Here is a 19358-nt window from a genome sequence, read left to right as displayed (position 1 = left end):
CTCCATTGACAGTTCACCACTATAATTAAGTTATCTCCCTATTATGGGTTAATGTCTGTTTCCTCCTCCAGATCCTTCTGGGATTATTTACCCAGCATCCCTGGCAACAAGCTGATCCTGGCAGATAGGGAGTGTGCAAAGCACATTAGATGAATAAATAAATGAAAATTATTGATTCTTCTGGTTCCACCAGGGGGCAGGGGCTATAGCCTTCTCTCCTGTCTGCTCCCTGGATCTGCTCCCACAGCACTGGAGAAAGCAAATGTAGCATCACTTGTTTATTTATGCTTCCATTTGTTCAATAGCTATCTACTGAGAGCCTGCTATGTGCCATTTTGGAGTCAGTGATGAACATAGCACCAAAATCCTGCCCTCACAAGATTGCATTCTGTACTGAAGGAGACAGACACTAAGCAAATAAACAGGAAACTACGCTGTAAGCTGATGCAAGGGCCAGAACCATTTATGGGAGAAGTGCAGGTAGGGGAGCTATACTAAATGAAATGGCTGGGAAGGGCCTTCATGATACGATATAATTGAGGAAAGACATAGATATAGCAATTTGAGGAAAGAGCATGTCAGATAAAATTCAGGATGCCCAGATAATTTTGAATTTTATTTTATTTTTTATTATTTACTTATTTATTTTTTGAGACCCAGTCTTGCTCTGTCACCCAGGCTGGAGTACAGTGGTACAATCTCAGCTCACTGCAACCTCTGCCTCCTCGGTTCAAGTGATTCTCCTGCCTCAGCCTCCCAAGTATCTGGTACTACAGACACGCACCACACACCCAGGTAATTTTTGTATTTTTTTGTGGAGATGGGGTTTCACCATGTTGGCCAGGCTGGTCTTCAACTCCACACCTCAGGTGATCCGCCTGCCTTGGCCTCCCAAAGTGCTGGATTACGCTCACATCCAAAATTTTTTCAAATTCTAATCCATTTAATTCATGAATTGCAAATCATATTGCCATGGAAGAAACAAAATTGTTGCGAATGAATTATAAGCGCTGTTTTTCATTGGGGTTTTTGTTTGTTTGTTTGTTTTTTGAGATAGAGTCTTGCTCAGTCACCCAGGCTAGAGTGCAATGGCACAATCTTGGCTCACTTCAACCTCTGACTCCTGGGTTCAAGTGATTCTCCTGTTGCAGCCTCCTGAGTAGCAGGGATTACAGGCACCTGCTGTCATACCCGGCTAATTTTTGTATTTTTGTAGAGATGGGGTTTCACCATGTTGGCTAGGCTGGTCTTGAGCTCATGACCTCAGGTGATCCACCCACACTGGCCTCCCAATGTGCTGGAATTACAGCCATGAGCCACTGTGCCAGGTCAAGAGCTATTAAAAGTAGAACCTGATCTTTGGCTTTTGGGGTACCAAGCGTTACTTTGTACTGTGAGAGAGAACTTGACTTTTGTGTGTGCAGTGGCTGATCAGTCAGCGGCAAAACCTGGAAAGTGTCTGACAGTGGTTGGAGTGAATGGTTCTTATTGTGATGGGCTATTTGTTCTTTTTTTCTTTTCTTTCTTTTTTTTTTCAGTGCATTTTTCAAAGTGCTGTTAAGTGTTTCCTTCCTTCCTTCCTTCCCTCCCTCCCTCCCTCCCTTTTCTTTTTTTTTTGTTTTGCATAACAAGTTTATTTTTTTAAAGGCCTATAGACAATAAACAAAGTAAATCATCAGATCTTAACTTCTGTCCTAGAATTGTTCTGTTAAGTTCTAGTCTGTAAGCACTTTTAGTTCAATAATCGTCATCTTCATCAGAGTCCATTACCTTTCTCCTGTTGAATTTCACTGTTGTTGTCTTTTCTGTTTGCTGCCTTACTTTTTTAAGGATTTCTACTAAACCTTGTTCTGATACCTTCTCACTTATTTGTCCATATCTTGCCATCTGTATAAGGTAACTCTCTACTGCTTTAGTTTTTTCAGGTTTTACAAGTGCCAAGTTACTTAACCTGGCCCGGGCTGACTGATCCAGTACTTGGGCTAAAATACTGTTTCTCATTTCTGCTTCCCTGTGCTTTGCTTCCTGTTGTGCCGCATCCCCAGGATCCCCATGCTTGGCCTGTAGCTCGGCCAGCCTCTGCCTCCTCAGCGCCTCCAGCTCCTCTTCCGCCGTGGCGCGGCATCCGCGGTGGAGCAGCCGTGGTCACTCAGCAGACCCTCCGTGCGAGCGCGGCTCTGATCACTCTTTCTTTCTTTTTTGAGACAGAGTTTCACTCTTGTTGTCCAGGCTGGAGTGCAGTGGAGCAGTCTCGGCTCACCACAACCTCCGCCTCCTGGGTTCAAGTGATTCTCCTGCTTCAGCCTCATGAGTAAACTGGGATTATAGGAATGCGCCACCACGCCCGGCTAATTTTGTACTTTTAGTAGAGATGGGGTTTCTCCATGTTGGCCAGGCTGGTCTCGAACTCCCAGCCTCAGGTGATCCGCCCACCTCAGCTTCCAAAAGTGCTGAGATTGCAGGCGTGAAGCATGGAAGATATTTGTTTTTATGCACTTAGATGATGATGATTATTATTATTATTATTATTATTATTTTGAGACGGAGTTTCGCTCTTGTTACCCAGGCTGGAGTGCAATGGCGCGATCTCGGCTCACCGCAACCTCCGCCTCCTGGGTTCAAGCAATTCTCCTGCCTCAGCCTCCTGAGTAGCTGGGATTACAGGCACAGGCCACCATGCCCAGCTAATTTTTTGTATTTTTAGTAGAGACGGGGTTTCACCATGTTGACCAGGATGGTCTCGATTTCTTGACCTCGTGATCCACCCGCCTCGGCCTCCCAAAGTGCTGGGATTACAGGCTTGAGCCACCGCGCTTGGCCTATGCACTTAGATTAAAAGGCAGGTTTGAACACCTGGAGGTTGTGGGAACATTCACTACCAACGGATAAGACTCTGAAGGAAGATGGGCTGATCACAGAGTGGGCTGATTTGCACTGCGTTGTTGCCCACTAGCCTCAGGGGGATGTCTTTATAGTGAGGTGTGCTGTGGAAGCACCTGTGGCCTGGTCTCCTGGTGTTCCTGTCTTTGGGAACTCAAGATTAAATGTAAATGTGGAATACTGGCAGGCACAAGTGGAAGCCAGCACACCTAGTGATGCAGAATTTTTTGTTCCTTGGTTCAGCTAAATCTGGAAAAATTGGGCACAAAGAAACATTGAAAAGTAAGGATGGGGCCAGGCACAGTGGCTCACGCCTATAATCTCAGCATTTTGGGAGGCTGAGGCAGGTGGACATTTGAGGTCAGGGGTTTGAGACCAGCCTGGCCAAATTAGTGAAACCCCGTCTCTACTAAAAATACAAAAAATTAGCCAGGTGTGGTGGCACGTGCCTGTAATCACAGCTACTCAGGAGGCTGAGGCGGAAGAATCGCTTGAATCTGGCAGGAGGAGGTTGCAGTGAGTCAAGTTCGCGCCCCTGCACTTCAGCCTGGGCGACAGAGCTGGAAACCGTCTCAAAAAAAAAAAAAAAAAAAAAAAGAAAGTGAGGAGGGCGAAATTTATTAAGCAAAAGGAGAGTCCTGAACTCAAGTGTCCACCTCACAAATTGAATACCAGGCCACCACACAAGTTGAAGAGACCCGGCTCCTCCCCAGCATAAGGCGTGAATTCCTGGTGGCTCCACCCCCCATTCTTCCAGTGCGCATGTGGGTCCTTAGACTAAGCCTCTCTACATTGATTTATTTTCCTTACTGTGCACGTGTTAAGGGACGGAATTTTTCACCTGGGCATGTTTAGGCAAATCCCCTATGCATAATAACCTGGACGGCACTTGGCTGTCTCCTGCCTCTATCACTAGTGGAAGTCAGCTAGCTGTGCTGGCTTCTGCTTGTGTTTGCTTTCCACATATATTTTTTTAAAATATGTAGCTAGCTGCTCTGTCTATGGGGCAGCCATTTGTTATTTCTTTACTTAATAAACTTACTTTCACTATGAAAAAAATTTTTTGTCTTTAGCCAGGCACAGTGGCTCACACCTGTAATCCCAGCACTTTGGGAGGCTGAGGCGAATGGGTCTCCTGAAGTCAGGAGTTCGAGACCAGCCTGGCCAACATTGTGAAACCCTGTCTCTACTAAAAATACAAAAAAAATTAGCTGGGCATGGTGGCAGGCATCTGTAAACCCAGCTACTGGAGAGGCTGAGGCAGGAAAATCACTTGAACCCGGGAGGCAGAGGTTGCAGTGAGCTGGGATCCTGTGATCGCACTCCAGCCTGGGCAACAAGAGCAAAACTCCATCTCAAAAAAAAAATTTTTTTGTTAAGGCCAGTGTTGTGACTCATGCTTGTAATCTCAGCACTTTGGGAGGCCTAAGTGAGAGGATTGCCTGAGCTCAGGGGTTTGAGATCAGGCTGGGCAACATGATCAAAACCTGTCTCTAGAAAAAAACACAAAAATTAGCTGGGCGGGGTGGTGGGCGCCTGTAGTCCCAGCTACTCTGGAGGCTGAGGTGGAAGGATCAGTTGAGAGGTTGCAGTGAGTGAAGATAGCGCCATGCACTCCAGCCCAGGCAACACAGGGAGATCCCATTTCAAAATAAGATAGGGTCTCACTATTTTGCTCAGGCTGGTCTCAAACTCTCAGGCTCACGTAATCCTCCTGCCCTGGCCTCCCAAATGGCTGGGATTATAGGCATGAGCCACCACACCTGGCCCTTTCTACATATTTAAATATTTGGTCATGGAAACTGCAAATATGTTATATGCCCTATTCATTCGAGAGCTCCACTATGTTATTCATCTAATTAAGAAACAAGCTATGTTTTTTTTGTTTTTGAGATGGAGTCTTGCCCTTTTGCCCAGGCTACAGTGCAGTGGCGTGATCTCAGCTCACTGCAACCTCCACCTCCCAGGTTTGAGTGATTCTCCTGCCTCAGCCTCCCAAGTAGCTGGGATTACAAGGACTCATCACCATACCTGGCTTATTTTTGTATTTTTTGTAGAGACCAACCTGGTCTCAAACTCCTGACCTCAGGTGATATACCCACCTTGGCCTCCCAAAGTGCTGGAATTACAAGTGTGAGCCACCATGCCCCACCAAAACTAGCTATATTGAAATAAATACCAATCTAAATAGATTGGTATTTGGGGGTCTATCTAAAGAGATTGGTCTCCAAAATACAACTTTCTAGCATTTACTTAGTGAATTTGAAACTCTTTGCTGAAGAATACACATCTATAAAGGAAATATACCTTGTCATGGCATCTCCTTCATTGCACATAAAGCACTAGAAACTCTTGGCTGGGTGTGGCGTCTCACACCTGTAATCCCAGCACTTTGGGAGGCCAAGGCGGGTGGATCACTTGAGGTCACAAGTTTGAGACCAGCCTGGCCAATACGGTGAAACCCTTCTCAAGTAAAGATACAAAAATTAGCCGGGTGTGGTGAGGAGTACCTGTAATCCCAGCTACATGGGAGGCTGAGGCAGGAAAATTGCTTGAATTTAGGAGGCAGCAGTTGCAGTGAGCCGAGATCACACCACTCTACTCCAGCCCAGGTGACAGAGAGAGACTATCTCAAAAAAAAAATAAATAAATAATAAAATGGTGGCATGCACCTTTAGTTCCAGATACTCAAGAGGCTGAGGTGGGAGGATCACCTGAGCCCAGAAATTCGAGGTTTCAAGGAGCCAAAATTGCATCACTGAGCTCCAGCCCAGGTAACAGAAAGAGACCTTGTTTCAAAAAAAAAAAAAAACTCTTAAAATGGGGAAAATATTGATTTACAGTTTATATAACAAACCTTGCTTTGTTGAAGATAGCTTCCTGGCAATCTCGCTTTGACTGAACCCTTTACTCATGTCCTTCTTTGTCTCAGCAGATAATGGTATTTAGTCTAGATCTAAGTGCTATGCCTTTGGCTTGTAAATTTTGACTTCAGAGTCATGTCTTTGAAAGTGTAAATTAAGAATTATGTTGCTAACAATTGTTTAGGGCTTGATAGTTTAAAGAGAAAGTATTTAAAAACTAGCAAATGGTGGCCAGGTGTGGTGGCTCACACCTATAATCCCAGCACTTTTGGGAGGCAGAGGTGGGCGGATCACAAGATCAGGAGATTCAGGCCAGGTTGCAGTGAGCCAAGGCGTCACTGTACTCTAGCATGGGCAACAGAGCGAGACTGTCTCAAACACACACACACACACACACACACACACACACACAGAAACAAAAAATGGGCAAATGAAGAAATGTATTAAGCTACAGAGTCTGCTTGTGTCTGTATGTGTATTGTTTATTATATTATGTGGATGTATTTCATTACCAAAATACATGAAAGCTCTAATTAATTGGGTTACAGAAAAAATAGGCCAGGCACGGTAGCTCAAGCCTGTAATCCTAGCAGTTTGGGAGGCTGAGGTGGGCAGATCACAAGGTCAAGGGTTTGAGACCAGCCTAGACAATATGGTAAAACCCCATCTCTACTAAAAATATAAAATTATCCAGGCATGGTGGGGGGGCCCCTGTAGTCCCAGCTACTCAGGAGGCTGAGGCAGGAGAATTGCTTGAACCCAAGAGGCAGAGGTTGCAGTGAGCCGAGATTGAGCCACTGCACTCCAGCCTGGGCAACAGTAAGACTCTATCTCGAAAAAAAAAGAAAAGAAAAAATAAGCACTTAAATTATGTATTTTATCAGAAAAATAGAAACTAACTCAAATGCCTTTTAATTCAAATGATTTGTGTAAATTGTTGGTAAATAAGACTAGTTTAAGATTGTTAATTTAATAAAACAACCATGGCCTCTGATCAACAAAATACCCATGTACTTAGCTTTGGAGTTCTGGCTAAAGTGCTAAGTTCCTAACATTTGTGGGCTGTAAAAATGATTACAAAAAAAAAAAAACCTGAAGATGATGGTGTAACTGCCCAATGGGTTCACCTGGCCCACTGCCTAGAGAGAGCAGATTTCTCAAGACACAGGAATTGCAATAGAGAAAGAGTAATTCACACTCAGCCAGCTGTGTGGGAGACTCGAGTTGTATTACTCAATCAGTTTCCCCAAGCATTTAGGGAGCAGCATTTTTTTTTTTCTGAGACAGAGTCTTACTCTGTTGACCAGGATGGAGTGTAGTGGGATGATCTCAGCTCACTGCAACCTCCATCTCCCAGGTTTAAGCAATTCTCTGCCTCAGCCTCCCAAGTAGCTGGGATTATAAGCACCTGCCACAATGCCCGTCTAATATATATACACATTTTTTTTTTTTTTTTTTGAGATAGAGTCTTGCTCTGTCACCAGACTGGAATGCAATGGCATGATCTCAGCTCCCTGCAATCTCCGCCTCCCAGTTTCAGGCCATTCTCCTGCCTCAGCCTCCCGAGTAGCTGGGACTACAGGCATACTGTCACGCCCAGCTAATTTTTGTATTTTTAGTAGAGACAGGGTTTCACCTTGTTGGCCAGGATGGTCTCAATCTCTTGACCTCGTGATCAACCTGCCTCAGCCTCCCAAAGTGCTGGGATTACAGGCGTGAGCCACCGTGCCCAGTCCACCCAGCTAATTTTTATTTTAGTAGAGATGGGGTTTTGCCATCTTGGCCGGGCTGCTCTTGAACTCCTGACCTCATGATCCACCTGCCATGGCCTCCAACAGTGCTGGGATTACAGGTGTGAGCCACTGAGCCCAGCCAGGGAGCAGAATTTTTTTTTCAGTTTCTGCATATTAACAACTTATTTTTATTGATGAATGTCACAAACTTCAATCAATACTTTAAAAAATATTATTTTGGGCCGGGTGCAGTGGCTCATGCCTGTAATCCCAGCACTTTGGGAGGCCAAGGCGGGCGGATCATGAGGTCAAGAGATCGAGACCATCCTGGTTGACATGGTGAAACCCCGTCTCTACTAAAAATACAAAAATACAAAAAATTAGCTGGGCATGGTGGTGCGTGCCTGTAATCCCAGCTACTCAGGAGGCTGAAGCAGAATTGCCTGAATCCAGGAGGTGGAGGTTGTGGTGAGCCGAGATCCCGCCATTGCACTCCAGCCTGTGTAAAAAGAGCAAAACTCCGTCTCAAAAAAAAAAAAAAAAAAATATATATATATATATATATATATATTCTGCATGCATTTAACACATCTGACAAAAGAACAGTATCCAGTTTACTTGCAATATAACCATGATATTATAACTGAATAGTCAATTAACATATATTTAAAACCATTAGGTACAGAAACAATGAAAAACTTCCGTGTATTAATCTGATGGCATCCAACCACTATGCAAACATTCATTTAACACTACTAGTAATTACCCTGAAGCACAGGCAAATGTAGCTGGAGGACTCTCCCTAAGAAGTAAGTTTAAGTGATTAAAGATCATCATCATCATCACTACTGAGAATAAAGCTGCTGCCAGTGGATAGCGGCCCTTCTTCAACACTCCCAAAATCACCCGAAGTCCCCTCTCACCAGAATCATCAAACACCTTCTCATCAGAATCTTCCTCCTCATCAAACAACTCGTTGAAATCATCTTTGAACAACTTTTCATCAGCATCTTCATCTTCCTTTCCATCTGCATCTTCATCTTCCTTGTCGTCTGACTCTTCAAGCAGCTTTTCATCCACATCACCTTCTTACTCCGTTGTATCAGCAGCTCCCTTTTCATCTGCGATTTCATCCTTTCTCATTGGACTCATCACCAAATTCTTTTTCATATGTATCCTCCTCTTCTTCCTCTTCATCTCAATCTTCCTCGAACTCTTTCTCAGAGCCTTCCTCATCTAACACTTTTTCAGAGCTGTCATCTTCAAATTCGGAGTTTTCAGAGTCATTTTCTTCTAACTCTTTGTCAAGAACATTTTCAGGAAGCTCGTTTTCAGAGCCATTCTTGTCCAAATCCTTCTTGAGATCATTTTCTTCAAATTCTTTTCGGAGCCATCTTCAGACTGTTTTTCAGAGCAGTCTTCTTCAGATTCTCTGAGTCACCTTCTTCAGACTCTTTTCTGGGTCCAGCCTCCTCCTCAGACTCCTTCTTGGGGTCATCTTCAGATTCTTTTGCAAGGGCATTCTCTTCACAGTCATTTTTGAGTGTCTTCTTTTTTGACTTATTTTTAGGACTACCCTCTTCAGATCCTCTTACGGGATTGCCTTCTTCAGACTCTTTTGGGGAGCAGCAGCCTTCAAAGCCTTCTTTGGCCTCTTTTTCTGGGCCTCCTTCTTTAGCATTGTTTTCAGAAGCATCTTCTTCAAATTTCCCCCCATATTCTGTCTTTGCAAACTTCTTCTCATCTATAGGTTCTTCAAATGCCATTCCAGTTGCAGCTTCTTGAGTATTCATTTTAGATGTGCTGGGTGCTCTAAAAAGTGCCTTGCTGTAGAAGGCCCAGCCCTTTCTGAAGCCAACACAAAATCTGAATGCCTAAGGCCTCTGCTGGCCTCAGGAGCATTGAGGAAAGCCTCCCATCCTCTTAGCCTTTCCCTTGAGGTTTCCTCCACCATGCCTGGGCAGTGATTTGACAGCCACTTCCATCCAGAGTATGAATACAATAATCAGCTTCCTCTGGAACCTGAAAGGACACAGAGGCCACACCATCTGGGTGTCCATCAAAGAGAAGGAGCTTCCTAATTTGTCCAAACTTTGCATACTCTACTCAAAGGTCTTCTCTGATCTCATTCAGCACCAACGGATCATCCTCAAAATCCATAGGATGAAACATATTCTTTTTTTTTTTTAATAATAAGTCAAAGCTAATCAAGCTTTATTGATGCAGCAGTCACTTTACAATGAGCCCAAGAGCGTCCTCCTTCTCTGGATGTCTGTTCAAACTGTTGTTATTTCCCACTTCAAAAACACAAGCTCTCCCATTTACCACAGCCCTTGGATCTGCACCTGCCCAAACCATCCCTCCCCCAGTGCACACAGGTGCGGCTGACCAGTGCCAGCCTCCACTTGTAGACAAAATGTCAGTTCTGCAGTACTCCCAGACAATGGCATAGACTATCAGATCCTGCACAGGATTTAGGAAACAGACGATTTTTCCCTCCACCTTGAAAATAAAATACATTTCAGCAGATACATGTCCTGAAATAGTTTAGTTGGGAGTTCCTAGGAAGATGGTCCATTGTCAACCCCTTCTTCACCAGCCTGGGCATCCAGAATTCTTCTCAAGGTAACATGAGTCTTTTAATTTTTTAAACAGTCTTTCTTGCTGTAAGAACTCTTATAATGGAGCCTAGTCTTCCTACTGCTAAGGCCTTTTCATGCCACTGGAGCAGCACTGCGCTATTTTCTGTGAGCGTCTCAAAGCCTTTATAAATGTACTTCATTAACAAGTCATCGCCGTTTCTGTCCAGTGACTGCACAGCCTGCTCAATCTCGCTGCTCTTGAAGTTTGTGAGCACTTTCAGCACCACACCCTGGGCTCTTTCCTTCACGGCTTGATTCTTGGTGTTGACGGGAGAGTTCCGCAAGCCTGCCTGGAATGCCTGAAGTATGTCCCTTGCCGCAGAAGCCCTTCCACCTCGCTCGGGTCCGGGCCTGGCTCCGCCGCCGCCGCCTCCTCCTACTCGTCCGCAAATTTGTTCTCGTCAAATTCGTCTATGCCCACCCGGCAGAAACGCGAGGACAGCGTGTTCCGGGCCACGTCGGAAGCTCAGCGCGCGCTCAGCCGGCTCCCCTGGCGGCCAGATCTCGGCTACGCTCCGCTCGCGCCGGCTCAGGTTCGGGGGCGGGAAGCGGCCGCCCGGCTAGTCGAAACATATTCTTGATGATGACAACTCGCTCATGGTGCATCCAGGATGGTCCAGCTCTCCTCTCAGGTCTCCAATCCAGCTGCTTTTGTTGCACAGACAGCTTCTTCTTTATAGTCTTTGCACTTCTTCTTCTTCTGCTTTAAGGCATCATATTCTCCCTGATGACAGAGCAAGACTCCGTCTCAAAAAAAAAAAAAAAAAAATCTGCTCCCGCTGCAGACAGAATTTTGCCACCTCAACGTGTAATTTGTAGCCTCTAATTTCATCTTCATCCAAAACTTTTAATGCAAGTTTCACAGATTCTCTCTTCAAATAACAGCAAAGACGGTCTCCTTTAAGAATTTCCTGGATTATCTTTGTAAAGTTTGACCTTAAATTTCTCTGTCTAAGGGTCTCTCATAATAATGCCGACCTTGGACATAAGTTGTATAAATTGATCCACTGTAATACCTGAAGGCAAACCAGACACATATACATTTGTATTTCTCCCTCTGTCTTCAACGTGAAACCATCCTGACTCGGCCTTTCTTTTTCCTCCCTTCTTTCTGGGATCAGTGGGTTCCCAGGCTTTTTCTTGTGAAGGTTCCTCAGCAGTCCTAGCATGGACATCTTGAACATATGCAGTAGAACTAGATGCGCCATCATTAGAGAAGCCATAATTGGCCTGATACGAGGCAACGAAATCCTCAGTGATCTTGGGAACCAAGCCTTCTTGTCCAGGTCCCACTCGTAGGGAGTGTCAGTCGGATGCCGGAAAGAATCGGTTTCTCCGCCGGCGTGGGTCTGGGTGTCACCATCCTTGCTGTCTCCGTACAATTCTTGCATTCGCAACTGCTCATCAAACTCAGCGTTCCCATCCAAGTTGCTGCCGCTCATATTTCCTACTTGGCTCGCTCCGCCGGGCGTCGGCACCGCCGCTGGGTCCAGGGCGGGGCGGGAGCGCGGAGGAGCGCAGCCGCCGCCGCCACCGCCGCCACCGCCACCTACGGGGTCTGAGATCAATGTGGCTCCCTCGGCAATATCAGGAAATTACTTGCAAAGGAAGCCCAGCTCAGGCGCCACCGTCCGCGCGGCGGGAGCAGAATTTTTTTTTTTTTTTTTTTGAGACGGAGTTTCGCTCTTGTTACCCAGGCTGCAGTGCAACGGCGCGATCTCGGCTCACCGCACCCTCCGCCTCCTGGGTTCAAACGATTCTCCTGTATCAGCCTCCCAAGTAGCTGGGATTACAGGCATGTGCCACCATGCCCTGCTAATTTTTTTTTGTATTTAGTAGAGACGGGGTTTCACCATGTTGGCCAGGATGGTCTCGATCTCTTGACCACGTGATCCACCCGCCTCGGCCTCCCAAAGTGCTGGGATTACAGGCGGGAACCACCGCACGCGGCCCAGAATTTTTTTTTTTTTTTTTGAGACGGAGTCTTGCTCTGTCACCAGGCTGGAGTGCAGTGGCGCAATCTCAGCTCACTGCACCCTCCGCCTGCTGGGTTCAAGCGATTCTTCCGCCTCAGCCTCCCGAGTAGCTGGGACCACAGGCGCGTGCCAGGACGCCTGGCTAATTTTTTTGTATTTTTAATAGAGACGGGGTTTCAACGTGTTGGCCAGGCTGGTCTCGATCTCTTGACCTCGTGATCCACCCGCCTCTGCCTTCCAAAGTGCTGGGATTACAGGCGTGAGGCACCGCGCCCGGCAGGGAGCAGAATTATTAAGGGTAGCTTAGTTGGTGAGAAGCTAGTGAGCCAGGAGTGCTGATTGGTCAGGTCAGGGATGTAGAGAGCTGAAGCTGTTTTCTTTTCTTGCACTGAGTCAGTCCATGGGTGAGGGCCACAGATGAGATGAGCCCCTTAATCGATCTGGGTGGAGCCAGCTGATCCATCAAGTGCAGGGTTTGCAAAATATCTCAAGCACTGATCTTTAGGAGAAGTTTAGGGAGGATAAGAATCTTGTAGCTTCCAGCTGCATGCCTCCTAAACCATAATTTCTCATCTTGTGGCTAATGTTACTCTTTTTTTTTTTTTTTTTTTTTTTTTTGAGACGGAGTTTCGCTCTTGTTACCCAGGCTGGAGTGCAATGGCACAATCTCGGCTCACCGCAACCTCCGCCTCCTGGGTTCAAGCAGTTCTCCCGCCTCAGCCTCCCGAGTAGCTGGGACTACAGGCATACGACACCATGCCCAGCTAATTTTTGTATTTTTAGTAGAGATGGGGTTTCACCTTGTTGACCAGGATGGTCTTGATCTCTTGACCTCGCGATCCACCCGCCTCGACCTCCCAAAGTGCTGTGATTATAGGCGTGAGCCACAGCTCCCGGCTGTGGCCAATGTTACTCTTACAGAGGCATATAGTCCCCAGGCAAGATGGATTAAACAAAGACAGCTTGGAGCCTAGAAGCAAGATGGAGTCCATTAAGTTATATCTCTTTCACTGTCTCAGTCATAATTTTGAAAAAGCAGTTTATTTTATTTTTTAATATTTGAGACGGAGTCTTGCTCTTGTTGCCCAGGCTGGAGTGCAATGGCGCGATCTCAGCTCACTGCAACCTCCACCTCCTGGGTTCAAGTAATTCTGCTGCCTCAGCCTCCCCAGAGATTACAGGCACCCACCACCACGCCTGGCTAATTTTATGTATTTTTAGTAGAGACAGGGTTTCATCGTGTTGGCCAGACTGATCTCTTAACTCCTGACCTCAGGTTATCCACCCGCCTGGGCCTCCCAAAGTGCTGAGATTACAGGCGTGAGACACTGTGCCCGGCCTTGCAAAGGCAGTTTCAGTAGCTAACTTTGTTTAATAAACTACTCAAGCATAATTCCTAAGAATAAATAAAACTTGGCCGGGGGTGGTGGCTCACGCCTGTAATCTCAGCACTTTGGGAGGCCAGGGCGGGTGGATCACCTGAGGTCAGGAGTTCAAGATCAGCCTCGCCAACATGGTGAAACCCTGTCTTTAAAAAAAAAAAGAGCCAGGCGTGGTGGCTCACGCCCATAATCCCAGCACTTTGGGAGGCCGAGGCGGGTGGATCACGAGGTCAAGAGATCGAAACCATCCTGGTCAACAAGGTGAAACCCCGTCTCTACTAAAAATACAAACATTAGCTGGGCATGGTGGTGCGCGCCTCTAGTCCCAGCTACTCGGGAGGCTGAGGCAGGAGAATTGCTTGAACCCAGAAGGCGGAGGTTGCGGTGAGCCGAGCTCGCGCCATTGCACTCCAGTCTGGGTAACAACAGCGAAACTCCGTCTCTAAATAAATAAATAAATAGATAAATAAAACTTTATTTACTTTTTGTTTATGTTTTTAATTATTTACCATAAAATTTACTTGCAAAAGAGAGTAAGTAAAAGTTTGTAAATGAGCTTTACATTGTTTAAAAACATCTTTTTCGCCGGGCGTGGTGGCTCACGTCTGTAATCCCAGCACTTTGGGAGGCTGAGGCGGGCGGATCACCTGAGGTTAGGAGTTGGAGACCAGCCTGACCAATATGATGAAACCCCGTCTTAAAAAAATAAAATAAAATAAAATAAAAACATCTTTTTCAATAGCTTAATCGTTCTTTTTTTTTTTTTTTTTTTGAGATCGAGTCTTGCTTTAGTCGTCCAGGCTGGAGTGCAATGGCACAATCTCGACTCCCTACAACCTCTGCCTCCCAGGTTTAAGCGATTCTCCTGCCTCAGCCTTTCGAGTATCTGGGATTACAGGTGCCTGCCACCACACCTGGATAATTTTTGTATTTTTAGTAGAGACTGGGTTTTGCCATGTTGGTCAGGCTGGCCTCAAACTCCTGACCTTGTGATTCGCCTGCCTGGGCCTCCCAAAGCACTGGGATTATAGGCATGAGCCACTGTATCCACCCTCAATGACTTAATCTTAAAGTCATAATTATTTTGTTTTGTCAAATTGGGTAATAGCTAATCACAAAATGTCTGAGTCATTTATATGATACAGAAAAACTAAATATTTAGTTCTGTTAAGAAACAAAAAAAATGTGGAAACAGCTTTCTAAACATTATTTTCATCATAAGAACTCATATAAAAACCCATCTCAAATTACTTCTGAGGTTTTTCTTTTTTTGTCCCTTTGCTTTTGTTTTTCTTTTACAAGCCAACTAACATGGTTACTGGAAAAATCTGGGTTAAAATTGTAATTAGCTATATGTAATTAAAAGTACTAGCTCTAGAAGAAACAATTCTATTATGTAAGATGTTGAAAACAGAGTGTGAACCCAAACACATCTGAGACAGGTCTCAATCAATTTAGAAAGTATATTTTGCAGGCCAGGCTCAGTAGCTCATGCCTGTAATCCCAGCACTGTGGGTGGCCAAGGCGGGTGGATCACCTGAGGTCAGGAGTTCAAGACCAGCCTGGCCAACATGGTGAAATCCCATCTCTTCTAAAAATACAAAAATTAGCCAAGTGTGGTGGCGGGCACCTGCAATCCCAGCTATTCAGAAGGCTGAGGCAGGAGAATCGCTTAAACCTGGGAGGCAGAGGTTGTAGTGAGCTGAGATTGTGCCATTGCACTCCAGTCTGGGTGACAAGAGCAAGACTCTGTCTCAAAAAAAAAAAAAAAACGAAAACCAAAACAAAACAAAACAGAAAAAACAAGAAAGGGGAGTTTGCCTCATGCTGTCCTTTTATATAATTTCAATAGTTTTGGGGGAACAGGTAGTGTTTGGTCGCATGGAGAAGTTCTTTAGTTGTGATTTCTGAGATTTTGGTACACTTATCACTGCCACAGTGTACACTATACCCAATATGTAGTCTTTTATTCCTCACCCCACTCCCACCTATCCCTCTGAGTCCCCAAAGTCCATTATATCATTCTTATGCCTTTGTCTTTTTATAGCCTAGCTCCCACTTATAAGGGACAACATAAAATGTTTGGTTTTCCATTGAGTTACTTCACTTTAGAATAATGGTCATGGCCTGGTGCGGTGGCTCACACCTGTAATCCTAGCACTTTGGGAGGCCGAGTTGGGTGGATCACCTGAGGTCAGGAGTTCAAGACCAGCCTAGCCATCATGGCGAAACCTCATCTTTTAAAAAAAAGGAATAATGGTCATCAATTCCATCCAGGTTGCTGCAAATGCCATTATTTAATTCCTTTTTATGGCTGAGTAGTGTTCCACAGGATCATATACACCACATTTTCTTTTTCCACTCATTGACTGACAGACATTTAAGCTGGTTTCATATTTTTGCAATTTTAAATTGTGTTGCTATGCACATGCGTGGGTAAGTTTGTTTCATGTAATGACTTATTTTCCTTTGGGTAGAAATCCAGTAGTGGGATTGCTTTATCAAATGGTAGTTCTACCTTTAGTTCTTTTTTAAAAAAAATTTTTTATTTTTAAAAGATGGGGGTTCACCATGTTGGCCAGGCTGGTCTTGAACTCCTGACCTCGGGTGATCCACCCACCTCGGCCTCCCAAAGTGCTGAGATTACAGGCATGAGCCACTGCACAAAGCCCTATCTTTAGTTCTTAAAGGATTCTCCATACCATTTCCATAGCGGTTGTACTACTTTACATTCCCACCAGCAGTGTAAGAATGTTCCTTTTCACTACATCCACACCAACATCTATTATTTTCTTTATTTTTAAATTATGGCCATTCTTGCAGGAGTAAGGTGGTATTGCACTGTGGTTTTGATTTGCATTTCCCTGATAATTTGTGATATTGAGCACTTTTTTTTCCGTTTTTGAGACGAAGTCTTGCTCTGTCGCCCAGGCTGGAGTGCAGTGGCACAATCTCAGCTCACTGCTAGCTCCACCTCCTGGGTTCAAGTGATTCTCCTGCCTCAGCCTCCCCAGAGTAGCTGGGACTACAGGCACACGCTGCCACACCCAGCTAATTTTTAGTATTTTTCGTAGAGTCGGGGTTTCATCATATCAGCCAGGCTGGTCTCAACTCCTGACCTAGTGATCCGCCTGCCTCAGCCTCTCAAAGTGCTGGGATTATAGGCATGAGCCACCACACCCTGCCAATGTTGAGCATTTTTTTCGTGTTTATTGGCCATTCATATATTTTCTTTTGGGAATTGTCTATTCAGGTCCTTAGCCCACTCTTTGATGGGATTTTTTGTTTTTTCTTGCTGATTTGTTTGAGTTCCTGGTAGATTCTGGATATTAGTCCTTTGTTGGATGAATAGTCTGTGAAAATTTTCCTCCACTCAGGATTCTCTGTTTACTCTGCTGATTATTATTTTTTTGCTCTGCAGAAGTTTTTTAGTTTAACTAGGTCTCATCTATTTAATTTTGTTTTTGTTGCATTTGCTTTTGGGTTCTTAGTCATTAGCTCTTTACCTTAGCTAGTGTCTAGAAGAGTTTTTCCAATGTTATATTCTAGAATTGTTATGGTTTCAGGTCTTAGATTCAAGTCTTTGATCCATCTTGAGTTAATTTTTTTTTTTTTTTGAAGGAGTCTGGCTTTGTCACTCAGGCTGGAGTGCAGTGGCATGATCTCGGCTCGCTGCAACTTCCGCCTCCTGGGTTCAAGTGATTCTCCTACCTCAGCCTCCTGAGTAGCTGGGATTACAGGCATACGCCACCATGCCCAGCTAATTTTTGTATTTTTAGTAGAGATGGGGTTTCACTATGTTGGTCAGGCTGGTCTTAACTCCTGACCTCATGATCCACCCTCCTCAGCCTCCCAAACTGCTGGGATTACAGGCGTGAGCCACCACACCTCGTCTTTTAACCGTTTCTTTCTTTCTTTTTTTTTGAGACAGAGTCTCTCTCTTTCGCCCAGGCTGGAGTGCAGTGGTGCGATCTTGGCTCACTACATCTTCCTCCTTCTGGGTTCAAGCAATTCTCCTGCCTCAGCCTCCCATGTAGCTGAGATTACAGGCACCTGCCACCACGCCCCGCTAATTTTTTAAATTTTTAGTAGAGACAGGGCTTCACCATATTAGCCAGGATATTCTCCATCTGTGACCTCGTGATCTACCCGCTTTGGCCTCCCAGAGTGCTGGGATTACAGGCGTGAGCCACCATGCCTGGCCTGAGTTGATTTTTGTATAGAGTGAGACATGAGGATTAAGTTTCATTCCTTTACATGTGACTTGCCAACCATCACAGCACCATTTGGTGTTGAATATGGTGTACTTCTCCACTTTATGTTTTTGTTTGCTTTGTCAAAGATCAGTTGGCTTTAAATATTTGGCTTTATTTCTGGGTACTCTATTCTGCTACATTGGTGTACATGCCCATTTTTTTTTTTTGGAGATTGGTAATAGAATTTATTCAAATGTGCCTTAATACAGGAGCTGGGGCTTGCCCATGGTGCTCTTGATATATAAGGCCCGGACATTCTGCCAGTTTTTCTTGAGCAATGACACCAAGAAATTGACAGCCAGGTGAATGTTATACACAAGCTCATCATCTGTCATCTTCATGTGACCAACAGCCACAGCCAGACATAACACCTTCTTCATTTGGAACTTGATCGTGGACTTCACCTCATCCACTTTGGCCACCATGTTTTCATTGTGTGTGAGCAGGGAGGGGAACTTTCCTGCCTTATTTAGGCCTGGGCCGAGGATTCCTGGAATCTGCTTGATCAGAGACTCTGAGGCCAAAAATGCATCATACTTCTTGGCCAGCTTCTTGACCAGTTTTTTATTCTTGTTGAGTTTTTTCAGCGCTTCGATGTCCATGTGGGGGATATCCACAGCCTTGGCCTCGTCACAGTGCTGCTGGTCCCCCAGGACACACACGGAGAACTTGGGGCGAGGAGTGGACTTAAGCCTGACGGTGCCCGAGAAACGCTTGTCCTTCTGGGGGTCATAGTTCTTCAAACTGATCTGCAACTCCACCGTCTCCAGGAACTTGCGGCGCTTGCGCTGGTTCCCGTGCAGGACTTCCCGCACCGCCTCGTACAGGGTGTCGCGAGAGACTTTGCTGCTGCGGAAGAGAAACGATAGAGCACTCAGGGATGCGGAGTCCACACGCTCGGCCTGCTTGGAAGACTCCGAGGCTCCAGGCTTCGAGACGGGCAGGCGGCCCACGGCGCTCCCCCGTGGATTCCGGATACCATGTTGAGCAATGGGAGCCAAGGCCCAGACCCAGACCCAGACCCAGACCCAGGCCCAGGCCCAGGCCCAAGCGGGAGGCTCTCGGTGACTGACGCTGGTAGGAAGGGTGACCCGAAGGCCGACCTGCCCTAAGAAGTGCCCCTCGGAGAAGTTGGCGCAAGGGTCCGCAGTTCGGCCTGCTGGGTCCACATCCTTGCCCCGGCACCTGGAAGCACAGATGACCGCGGATAGGGCTTTCGGCACCACTCACCTCATGGCTTCTCCTACCGCACTAACTGGAAAAGAGCACATGCCCATTTTTATACCAGTACCATGCTGTCTTGATAACTATAGCCTTGTAGTATAGTTTGAAGTCAAGCAATGTGATGCCTCCAGATTTGTTCTTCTTACTTAGTCTTGCTTTGGCTATGTGGCTCTTTTTGTTTCCATATTAATTTTAGAATTTTATTTTTATAGTTCTGTGAAGAATAATGATGGTATTTTGACAGGAATTGCATTGAATTTGTAGATTGCTTTTAACTGTATGGTCATTTTCACAATATTGATTCGACCCATCAATGAACATCAGATGTGTTTCCATTTGTTTGTGTCATCTATGATTTATTTCAGCAGTGTTTTGAAGTTTTCCTTGTAGAAATCTTTCAC

At 45.5% G+C, this 19358-nt stretch overlaps 1 protein-coding gene and 3 pseudogenes across 1 annotated transcript; all 4 read right to left on the bottom strand.

The window, feature by feature from the left end:
- Window positions 1–1602: 1602 nt before the first annotated feature.
- On the bottom strand, window positions 1603–2145 carry LOC108590036 (programmed cell death protein 5 pseudogene; annotated as a pseudogene).
- A 3888-nt stretch (window positions 2146–6033) lies between these two features.
- On the bottom strand, window positions 6034–11679 carry LOC100388091 (17S U2 SnRNP complex component HTATSF1-like; annotated as a pseudogene).
- Window positions 8640–10692, bottom strand: LOC100415722 (actin-related protein 2/3 complex subunit 5-like protein pseudogene; annotated as a pseudogene).
- Window positions 11680–17888: 6209 nt separating the features above from the next.
- LOC100410823 (large ribosomal subunit protein uL1-like) lies at window positions 17889–19000 on the bottom strand. Its single transcript, XM_002749536.7, has 2 exons — window positions 18964–19000; window positions 17889–18582 (listed from the first exon to the last, which is right to left on the bottom strand). Exons 1-2 carry the CDS (start codon window positions 18966–18968, stop codon window positions 17934–17936), a joined length of 654 nt encoding a protein of 217 aa, XP_002749582.4. The 5' UTR covers window positions 18969–19000; the 3' UTR covers window positions 17889–17933.
- Window positions 19001–19358: the final 358 nt, after the last annotated feature.

The sequence above is a fragment of the Callithrix jacchus genome, chromosome 6 (genome assembly GCF_049354715.1).
Source record: "Callithrix jacchus isolate 240 chromosome 6, calJac240_pri, whole genome shotgun sequence".
NCBI classification, from domain to species: Eukaryota; Metazoa; Chordata; class Mammalia; order Primates; family Cebidae; genus Callithrix; species Callithrix jacchus.
The sequence above is the reverse complement of the archived record's forward strand: the minus strand, read 5'-3'. Positions and strand labels throughout refer to the sequence as shown.